We start from the raw sequence: 11,530 nt of genomic DNA, 5'->3' as shown, positions 1-11,530 counted from the left end.
ACTGTCGGAGGGTCAGTGCTGAGGGAGCGCCCGACTGTCGGAGGGTCAGTGCTGAGGGGGTGTGGCGTTGCCGGTGACTGACCTCGTTGATTGTATCGAAGTGTCTGGAATGGCAGCCCATGAGGAAGACAGTGGGTGCCATCACGAGGTCCAGCATCTGATTGGCCAGCACTGGAATGTAGGGGTGTCTCCATTGGAGAGGGTACAGGTAATGGATGAAGCACTCGGTCACCAGGGTCAGCAGTGGCCAGTTTGTGGAGAAAAAGACCAGTCTCCGCTCGGTCAGGATGTACGTCACAATCTGCAGGAGAGAGTCAAAGAGTCATTCCCAGCCTGTGCCTGATGGGCAGCTTCTAGCCCAACCCTCCCACTCCCGCTCCCCCACCCCCACCCACTCCCACACCCATACACACTCCCACAACCACTTCCACTCGCACACTCCCACACCCACACACTCCCACTCACTCTCTCTCTCTCTCTCTGTAATTACCTGCAGGACAGTCTCCGGTTTGAAGCAAAGGAACGGGACATGGAGGCCGATGTCAATAACGGGGCTGTCGATATCCTCAGGAGGTGACAGCACGATACTGAGAGGGCCCAACTCAAAGCACTGAGCAGCACGAGGCGGTGGGGGGCGGGAAGGAAAGGAAATGAGGAGACAGTCAGGTATCAATCAGTTACTTTCCAAACAAATCAATCACACATGTCTTGGTCAGGTACCACCTACTAGTGCGTGCTAGGCAGTGCACTGAGCCAGGCTGGGCTCCCCATCGTTGCCCCAGTGCCAGGGTCAGCATGGGGGCTCCCAGTTTATGAAGGTTTCCCTTAGCTGCCCAGGTGATCAATGAGATCCTGGTTGATGTGAGCAGACCTGATGTGGGCACTGCCTTTTCCCTTTCTAACTGCGTATGAGTCGGAGGATCTTTGGTGAATTTCTGCAGTGCATCTTGTCGATAGTACACACTGCTGTGACTGAGCGTCGGTGGGTGGAGGGAGTGGATGTTTGTGGATAGTGAAGGTCATGGTGAATGTGGCATGCCCTATCCACCACCTTCCACAAGAAAATAAATAAACCAGAGAAATGAATTCCAAACCCGCCTGACAGCTGGAGAGGTCAGTCCAGCTAATTTAATAAATCTGAAAATAAAAAGCTAGTCCCGGTAAGAACAAAACATCCAGATTGCTACTTCCCGAATATCCTTTGGGAATGAAATTGATGACACTTGCCCCCCAAGCCTAGCCCCAACGTACCCTCAGGAATGGCCTATTAGTCACTCGCTTGCATTCATGAAGGCAGCTCGCTACCACCCGCTGCGATAGCCACATTCTGACAGAGGTGATATTGTCACTAGATTGTTAAACCAGAGACCCAGGGAATGTTCTGGAGACACAAGGTCCATCAGGTGACAGATGGTGGAATTTCAAATGAACAAAAGTCTGGAATTAAGAATCTAATGATGTTCGTTGTCAATTGGTGGGGGAAAGCCTATTTGGTTCACTAATGCCCTGTAGGGAAGGAAATCTGCCATCGTCACCTGGTCTGGACTACATGTGACTCCAGACCCCCAGCAATGTCATTGGAATTTAACTGTCGACTGGGCAATTAGGGATGGGCGATAAATGCTGCCCCTGGCCAAAACCCACAAATGAATAAAAGACAAAATTCCCTGGTTTCATAAAATACAAGGTTCCTCACAAACACACCAGATGATGCCATGTTTCTTACCAGCTGGATGGATCCTGGCGGTGGGCATGGGACAAGAGCTAACTGAGCTGCAAACTCTTTCACCTTCATTTCAAACTCTCTCTCTCCACAGGACTTCAGGTCTAGCAGCAGGCTGAAGGAAGAAGGTGGACAGGTTACTGCGGGACAGCACTGATTCTGTCACAGCTACTGACAATCCCTCCTCCTCCCAGATCCCCACCGCCCTTTCCTCAGCCTCTCCTCCTCTCCTGGGTCATGTGCTGTCCTTTAGCAACATGGGTTTCTATCCATAAACTGGCAATGCCTTATCTTCTTCAGCACATGTCCCACCTCCTGACCCATCCACTGCACGTCTCACATCCCTTCCTGGGTTAGGCCCAACTCCCTCCAGTTAAACACTCACAAGCCAGTTTCCTCAGCAACAATCTCTGTGCTCTGGCCACTGATCCCTAATCAATCCGAGGAAGACTGGATAATCTACTGGCTTTGTCCAGACTTCCTACTCTCCCAGATTTCCCAACGAGCTCTGAGATTCAACACTGAGTTCAGAAATCCCAGGTCAAAACCTCCAGGGCCTTGCCCCACTCCTTTCAATGTTTTAACGAAGATCTGTAGCTCAGGTTGCAGTTTGAGTTGTTGGTTGGTTCGCCGAGCTGACCGGTTTTCAAACAAACATTTCATCTCCCTTGTAGGTGACATTGTCAGTGCTGTGTAGCCTCTATCGAAGCGCTGTTGTTCTGTCCCGCTCTGAATTTATATGGTCTGGTCTGTCATGGTGAGCTGTCTTGTTTCCGGTTTTGTGCCATAGTGGTATGTAGATGGGGTCGACTTCAACATGTTTGTTAATTGCATCAGCGGTTGAAAACCAGGCCTCCGGGAAGTCTCGTGCCTGTCTTTGTCTCACTTGTCCTAGCACTGTAACTTTGTCCCAGTCAAATTGATGTACTTCTATGACGGAGTGTACTGAAATGAGGGAGAGTTGGTCGTGCCAATATGCTGCGAGTTGGTGTTCATGTATCCTGGTGGCGAGTTCCCTGCCCATCTGTCCTATGTAGTGTTTCTCACAGTTGCTGCATGGCATCTTGTTTTCCATTCATTCATAGAATCCCTACAGTGTGGAATAGGCCATTTGGCCCAACAAGTCCACACCGCCCCTCAGAGCATCCCATCCAGATCCATCCCCCTCTAACCCACCTAACCCACACACCCCTGAACACTACGGGCAAGTTATCACTCATTTACAACAGTAACCCACCCCCCCAGCATCCACAAACAGAGCTGTGTCAAGACTCTGTTTAAATAGAGGGATAACTCACTGCAACACCCCAGAGCTGCATAAAAATGAAGAGGAAAACGTCTGCGAAACAAGAAACCAGCTCGGCGAGCCAACCAACCTCAACAACCTCAACACACATCAGAACTGACTGCAAGACTCCTATGACCTCTTGAAATAAGGATAGCATACAAATCAACAGCCATACTTTGCCAGTTACTCTCAAAGACAAAAGACTCCATACCCACAATGAGCAGGACAAATGTGATATATAAAATGCCATGCAGCAACTGCAAGAAACACTACATAGGACAGACGGCCAGGAAACTCACCACCAGGATACATGAACACCAACTCGCAGCAAAACGGTACGACTAATTCTCCCTCGTTTCAGTACACTCCGACATAGAAGGGCATCACTTTGACTGGGACAAAGTTATAGTACTAGGACAAGTGAGACAAAGACAGGCATGAGAATTCCTGGAGGCCTGGTTTTCAACCGTTGATGCAATTAACAAACATGTTGAAATAGACCTCATATACATACCACTATGGCACAAACCGGAAACGAGACAGACCACCATGACAGAACGGACCATATAAATTCAGAGTAGAACAGAACAACAGCGCTTCAACAGAGGTTACACATTACTGACAATGTCACCTAGAAGGGAGACAAAACGTTTGTCTGAAAACCAGAGATAACAAGGTGTAGAGCTGGATGAACACAGCAGGCCAAGCAGCATCATTTCTGAGTCAGTTTTCCTGCTCCTCTGATGCTGCTTGGCCTGCTGTGTTCATCCAGCTCCACACCTTGTTATCTCAGATTCTCCAGTATCGGCAGTTCCCACTATCTCTGTATGAAAACCAGTCAGCTCGGCGAACCAACCAACAACTCTTATATAGCTGGAGTTAGTAATGCCTCTTCCATTGTTGTTTAAACCTGCAATCAGCCTAACCTTTGCTTCTTTACTTCTGTCTTGTGCTGTTAATTTTTTTGTCATTTAATCGCTCCAAGCCTCCCCCTTAGCACAGACCTTCCCTTTTGTCCCACTCTGGAGGTCCCCAGCCCCTTTCCCAGTCTCGATCCCTGTTACATCTCTAACTTTTCCCGTTCCCTGTGATGGGTCATTAACCCTGGTTTCTGTCTCCACATGTGTTCCTGACGCTACTGGGGTAACAGTGGCTGGTTAACTCTCTTACCAGGAAAGGCAGTCCTTCAGGACTGTGTAATATGGAAACTTGGTGATGACACAGATCCCAAAGGGAACCAGGATATTGAAAGATTCGGTACAGTCCATTGTGGGGTCAATGCCCTCGGGGGGAGACTGGTATAGATCGGACTCCTGCAAAGGCAAAACCTGAGGTCAGATAGTGATGACTTCACTCTCCCAAAAGACTTCCCTCCTCCCATCCCCCTCCCCCAGCCCTCCCCCACTTCCCCAATGCCAATCTTCCTCCTGCTGGGCCTGAGTCCCGTTACCCCTTTCAGACAATCTTCCAGCCTAACCCTGAGAACAGAGAGTCATCAGTCGTCCCACAGGGAGGGGAGGGGAGGGGAGGAGACGAGAGAGGAGTTGGGTGGGGGTGGGGTCACCTCTGTGGAGATCAATCCCACCCCCGGCACATCTTAACAGCAGAAAAAGAAACTTACTGTAACCTTGAGCAGTAAGCCTAAACTGGGGCGCTGCCTTTAGTCAGAGCCCTGTCACTAATTTAGGAAGGAACAGGAGGTGGTCATGTGCAGTTTGTTCCACCATTCTGTTAGAAAATAAAAAAACAGGAGCAACAATAGGCCATTCAGCCCCTCAGGCTTGCCCTGCCATTGTATAAGATCATGGCTCATCTACCCCAGGCCTCACCTCCTCTGTAAGGCAGCTCCTCACAGCCCTCAACTCGCAATAATTCAAAAACCTGTCTACCTCCTCTTTTAATACTTTGAGTAATTTAGCCTCACTGGGGTCCAGACATTCACTACCCTCAGAGTGAGGCAATTCCATCCTATCTCAGGTTTAAATGAGTGTCCCTTTATTCTGTAACTGTTCCCGAGTTCCAGAGTCCCCCACAAGCTTCTGGCTGACCTGAACCAACTCTAGCTAGCCACCTTGGATCCATATTCCTTATTAGCAGACCCAAGTTATTCCCCCACAACTTACAATACCATGTGAACATAACAATTAGGAGCAGTGGAGACCATTCAGCCCCTTGAGCTTACTCTACCATTCAATAAGATTGTGGTTGCTCTGTTGAGGTTTCTGTATTTCATTCTATCCCGATAACCCTCGATTCCCTGCCTCATAAGAAAGTATCTGCCCACGCCTTAAAAATATTCAATGACCCCACCTCCACTGCTTCTGAGGCAGAGAGTTCCAAAGACACACATCTCTCTGAGAAAATAAAATGTTTTCTGGTTTTAGAATTCTCATTATAATCCTACACATTAAAACTCTGGCCAACCCCAGCATTTTGTATGAAACACATTGTTTCAAATGCTCACCTTTATCTCTCTGTTAATGTGAAGTACCACTCCCTGCTGTCTGTTCCCGAGGATATCTGTCAGGACCAGGAAATGGAAAGACTCTTCCTGCTCTTCCACTGGAAGCTTAAATCCATCTGGGAAAGTTTGAAGCAGAGAACAAGAGAGGTGAACACACACACAGAGAGAGAGAGGGGACAAGTGTGGAGGGGAGAACCAGCAACAGTTACAGAGAGAAGGAAAGAGTGAGCAAGGGAGTGAGGCATTCAGGGAGTGGTGTTGACGGTGGGAAAGGGTGGGAGACAAACAGAATCCGAGTGAGAAAGAGACAAAGAGAAATGGAGATGGAAAAACAAGGAGTGAGAAACAGAGAATGACAACATAAATATATGAACAGGGGAGACATTAGACAGAGAGAGAAAAAAAGATAGACCAGGGAGAAAAAATACAACATTAAAAAAAGAAAGTTCAGGACAGAGAGTGGGAGAATGAGGGACACATATACAGACATATACAGACATATACAGGGTGAGAGATAAACAGAGAGCCAGAGATAATGAGAAACACCAGGACAGTTAGGGAGACAACAAAAACAGGACAAAAAAATACAAATCAAATAAATCTGCCTCTGATTTCCCATAACCCGCCAAAGAAATAATCCTGTAGCAATAAAGACAAAGTCCCCATAGTCCCGGAAGACCTTAGATCTGCTCTCTCATTAGAGAGGGTAGGGAGTGAAGGACAACAATATTGTAGATTGAGTGGAAAGGCTGATGAAAAATGATGATTGTTGGAAATATCATGATTGGATAAAGAAGGATTTCTCCCCCACCCATTATAATGCATTCCACAAGGACAAAAAGGGAATGGGGTGGTGTGGAGTATTTGTGTAAGTATGATGGACTGTCACTTTAAGAGTCTGATCATGTGACAGGGAGGGAACTAGTTGCTGGCTGCAGAGTGAACATCTCCTTAATAAAGCTCTTGGTCCTTCTTACAACCTAGCAGATGGGGTGGGTGCTTTCGCTATTCTTGTTCCTGAAACATTTTGTGGTGAATCTACATCGCTAATTGTTGGAAGGTTAAGGAAAGGGAATGTTTCACTGGTTACTGTTTGTGTGGAAGATGCAACAGGGAAGCAACTAACATCACAGGACTCAGAAGGAGGCTATTCAGCCCCTCGAACCTTTTCCACCATTGTACTAGATCATGGCTGATGTATCTCTGAACTCTATTCATGTACATATTTCTTGATAAGGCCATAAGATACAGGATATAGGAGCATATCTAGGCCACTCAGCCCATTGAGTCTGCTCCTCTATTTGGTCATGGCTGATTTTTCTCTACCCTATTGTCCTGCCTTCTCCCCATAACCCTTGATCCCCTTACTCATCAAAACCCTATCTATTTCTGTCCTAAATACTCTCAATGACTTGGCCTCCACAGCCCTCTGCAGCAATGAGTTCCACAGATTCACCACCCTCTGGCTGAAGAAATTCCTCCTAACCTCAGTTCAAAAGGGTCATCCCTTCACTCTGAGGCTGTGCCCTTGGATCCTAGTCTCTCCTACGAGTGAAAACATCTTCTCCACTCTATCCAGGCCTCTCAGTATCCTGTAAGTTTCAATCAGATCCTCCCTCATCCTTCTAAACTTCATCGAGTACAGACCCAGAGTCCTCAACCGATCCTCATATGACAAGCCTTTCATCCCCAGGATCATTCTTGTAAACCTCCTCTGGATTCCCTCCAACACCAGCACATCCTTCCTTAGATACAGGGCCCAAAACTGCTCACAATATTCCAAACGCGCTTTGACCAGAGCCTTATACAGCCTCAGCAGTACATCCCTGCTCTTGTATTCCAGCGCTCCAGAAATGAATGTTAACATTACATTTGCAGTCCTAACTGCCAGTGGAACCTGCATGTTATCCTGAAGAGAATCCTGAACTAGGACACCCAAGCTCCATTTCAAATTTCCAAAGCCTTTCCCCATTTAGGAAATAGTCAGAGGTAGGTTCTTCACACAGAGAGTGGTGGGTGTGTGTAATGCACTGCTGGCAGTGGTAGTGGAGTCAGATACGTTAGAGAATTTTAAGCGCCTCTTGGATAGGCACATGGAGGATAGTAAAATGTAGGGGATGCAGGGTAGATTGATCTTAGTAGGATAATAGGTCAGCACAACATCATGGGCCGAAGGGCCTGTACTGTGCTGTACTGTTCTATGTTCTATGTTCTATGTCTCTATTATTCCTAGCAAAGTGTATAACCTCCCATTTCCCCACATCATATCCCATCTTCCACTTTTTTTGCTGACTCTCCTCATCTCTCCAAGTCTTTCTGTAGCCTCCCCACTTCCACAACACGACCAGTCCCTCCACCTATCTCTGTGTCATCTGCAAACATAGCGACAATGCCCTCAGTTCCTTCATCCAGATCATTAATGTATAACGTGAATAGCTGTGGTCCCAACGTTGTTCCCTGCAGAACTCCACTCGTCACTGGCTGCCATCCAAAAAAATGCCTTTATCCCCATTCTCTGCCTTCTGCTGGTTGGCCAATGCTCTCTCCATGCCATTACCTTGACTCTAACACCATGGGCTCTTGTCTTAATTAGCAGCTTCCCATGCGGCAGCTTGTCAAAAGCCTTCTGGAAGTGCATGAACCCTACAAATGTTTATTGATAACAGTCTTGAAATTATCAAGTAAATCCCAGCCACCTAACCCACTCTTTAGGGAAGAGAGTTGCAGATTTCCATTGCCCTTCCCTGTGTATCCTATGAAGACAGGGTTTGGTTTATAACCGTTGGAGTTTAGAGGAGTGAGAGGTGATCTTTTTGAAGATGCTGAGCTGAATGGATGGGTGGATACTGTGTGGATCTTTCCTCTTGTAGGGGAGACGCAAAGCGATGGAGCAGCATTTGAGATAGAGGGGAAGAGAATTTTTATTTTGTGAAAAAGTTATGAGAGTGTTTCCTAGAAGGAAGTAGAGACTAGATCTTTAAACGTATTCAAGGCTGAGTTTAGGGAGATTTTTGATCAACCAGGGAGACTAGTGTGTTGGAGGTGAGGTCAGTCATAAAAGTCAAGTTGAGATCACAAGCAGAACAGCCATGATCTTAATGAATGGTGGTACAGGCTTAAGGGCTGAATGGCCTCCTCCTGTTCCCAAGTGCTATGTTCCTATATCCTAAGTGTTTCCTGACAATCAGCTTTAATGGCTGGCTGTGATGTGAAGATACTGTCCCCTTGTTCTGGACTCCCCTTAATGCAGGTAATAGTTTTTCTGCAGCCACCCAATTCAATCCTTTCATAATTCTCAATTCTAGATGCATCCTGTCCCCCTGAGCAACATCCTGCGGATGCTGGAGATCTGACATAAAAACAGAAGTTGCTGGAGAAACTCAGCAGGTCTGGCAGCATGTGTGGAGAGAGGGAAACAGTTAATGTTTCGAGTGTGGTATGACTTCTTCAGAACCCCGCTAAGTTAACCCTTTCAGCCCTGGTGTTTTTCAGGTGAATCTATGCTGCACCACGCCCTCCCCTCGATAGGGTCAGCGTCCCCTTCCTGGTGGGTTGCCCAGTGTTGACCCCATGATCCCAGACTGCTCAGACTACAGTGTGATGCTGCCTTGGGACTATGGTCTGGACATTATCTGCGATTATTGACAATGCCCAGAGATTGGCAAATAAATCTTGCGTAAAACCACCAACAGAAGGCCAGACTTAAAAAATGGCATTTATTGCTAAAAGAATAGAGTATGAAAGTAGGGAAACGTTGCTGCAACTATACAAGGCATTAGTAAGACCACACCTGGAGTATTGTGTACAGTTTTGGTGTCCTTACTTGAGGAGGGATGTAGTTGTATTGGAGACAGTTCAGAAAAGGTTCACTCAGCCATTTACAGAAATGAGGGGTTTGTCTAAAGAAGAAACATTGAGCAGTTTAGGTTGATACTCTCTGGAGTTTTGAACAATGAGAGGAGATCTCATTGAGGTCTACAAGATGCTAGAAGGGATTGACAAAGTAGATGTAGAAAGGATGTTCCTCGTGAGGAAATCTAGAATGAGAGGTCATTGTTTTAGGATAAGGGGCCACAGATTTAAAATAGATGAGGAGATGGGGAGAAATTACTTGTCTCAAAGGGTCATGAACCTGTGGAATTCACTCCCCCAGAGTGTGGTGGATGTTGGGACATTGAGTAAATTTAAGGAGGGGATAGACAGATTTTTAAACAGCAATGGGTTGAAAGATTATGGCGAGCTGGCAGGAATGTGGAGCTGAGGCTGAGATGAGATCAACCGTGATGGTATTACGTGGCGAAACAGGCTCGAGGGGCTGAATGGCCTCCTCCTACTCCTGGTTCTTATGTTGTTATGACTTTGAGTCCACTCAGCGCGAAGATTAAGTGCTTCTGCTCTGCAGGCTGAGCTAATGGATATCTTTCTGTAATCTTTAATATTAGAATAAATCCTCAGACAAAGACAGAAAGACGATAATTATTCGGTTTCTGAAAACCACAGTGAGTGTTAGTGTGGGATGGGGGGAGAGCAATGTCATCCTGACCCGACCTGACCAGTGGTCACTGACACTGGTCCTTTTTGAAGCAGGTGTGAATGGATTCAGGATGTACAAAAAAGATAAGGTTTGGTGGGAGAGTTCACCTAAGGAATGACTGTTACCCGCTACCCATGGGAACAGCAGGAGGCCATTCAGCCCCTTGATCCTGCTCCACCTTTCAATGAGAGCATGGCTGATCTGTGGCCTAAATTCATATACCTGTCGTTGGCCCATACCCCTTAATACCTTTGGTTAATGAAAATGTAGCTATCTCAAAAACCCATCCCCCCCCCCCCCTTTGGAAACCCCATTTCCCCCAAGTACCTCTTGACCAGCTGGAGGACAATCAGCTATCATGCCTGTTCTGGCTCTTTGAGAGAGCTATCTAATCAGTCCCACTTACTTTGCTCTTTCCCCATTGCCCTTCAAACCTGTATGTTTCAGGAATTGAACAAATTGAATAAAATGATTTATAAATGCTGTGTGTGCCAGGCACAGTGCATTCTACCTTTCGTCCTGCTTTGAAGATTCCTTCAGGACCTTACCCACACCTCATGGCATGGTTTGGGATCCCAGTTGTGTGATCGGGAACTGCCTACAGTGAGTGGGATGTGGGCTGGAATGATCCTAATGGTGAGCTGGTCAGATTTGAACTGTTTAACATTCTGAGAGGAATTGACAAGGGAGATGCTGAAAGGCTGAAGGTGGACAATCTCGAACCAGAGACTGAACCTATCAGAATAAGGGGATTGGCCATTTCAGAATGAGGTGAGGAGGAATTTCCAGAATGGGTTGTCCTTTTCCCCATAACCCTTGATTCTCGTTCTGATTAAAAATCTTTCTATCTCAGCCTTGAATATCCTTAATGACCCAGCCTCAACAGCCCTCTGCAGTAAAGAATTCCACAGTTCACTGGAATCTGAGAGAATAAATTCCTTCTTATCTCCAACTTAAAACTGCAGCCTCTAATTCTGATTCCATACCGTCTAGTCCTAAACTCTCCTACAAAGGGAAACAGCTTTTCTGTATCTACATGGCCAAGTCCCCTAAGATGTTTCAATAAGGTCACTGCTCATTCTTCTAAATCCCAATGAGTATAGACCCAATCTACTTGATCTCTCTGCATGAGACAGTTCCTCTGAGTGAACCTTCTCTGGATTGCCTCCAATGCCAGTCTATCTTTGCTCAGATAAGGGACCCAGAACTGTTGACAATATTCCAGCTGTGGTCTGACTAGTTCCTTGCATAGTTTCAGTAAAACTGCCCTTCTCTTACACTCCATTCCCTTTGGTATAAAATGCACTCCATTTCCAAAATGGTGGCAGAGTAGGATGCTCCTGTTAGGGCTCCTCTGCTCCGCCTATTCATTTTCCTTTATTTCTCTCATTGTTTCTTCTCTCCCCTCAGCACCGGAGGCGAATACTACAGTGACAGGCGAAATGGGGTACAGGCAGCCCCGAGGCGGTGAGAGAGGGAACAGGCAGCCCCGGGGCGGTGAGAGAGGGAACAGGCAGCCCC

General features: G+C 46.8%; 1 protein-coding gene across 1 annotated transcript in view; it reads right to left on the bottom strand.

The window, feature by feature from the left end:
• LOC125485491 (DENN domain-containing protein 3-like) overlaps positions 1 to 11,530 on the bottom strand; it is a 19,599-nt gene that overhangs the window by 616 nt on the left and 7,453 nt on the right. The window contains exons 4-8 of the mRNA XM_048608508.1: positions 5,476 to 5,591; positions 4,182 to 4,324; positions 1,727 to 1,838; positions 491 to 610; positions 83 to 301 (exon numbers count right to left, since the gene is read on the bottom strand). Of these exons, the coding sequence (XP_048464465.1) occupies positions 83 to 301; positions 491 to 610; positions 1,727 to 1,838; positions 4,182 to 4,324; positions 5,476 to 5,591 (710 nt within the window). The remainder of the gene's footprint in view (positions 1 to 82; positions 302 to 490; positions 611 to 1,726; positions 1,839 to 4,181; positions 4,325 to 5,475; positions 5,592 to 11,530) is intronic.

Source organism: Rhincodon typus, chromosome 19 (assembly GCF_021869965.1).
Source record: "Rhincodon typus isolate 14 chromosome 19, sRhiTyp1.1, whole genome shotgun sequence".
In the NCBI taxonomy this organism is placed as follows: Eukaryota; Metazoa; Chordata; class Chondrichthyes; order Orectolobiformes; family Rhincodontidae; genus Rhincodon; species Rhincodon typus.
The sequence above is the reverse complement of the archived record's forward strand: the minus strand, read 5'-3'. Positions and strand labels throughout refer to the sequence as shown.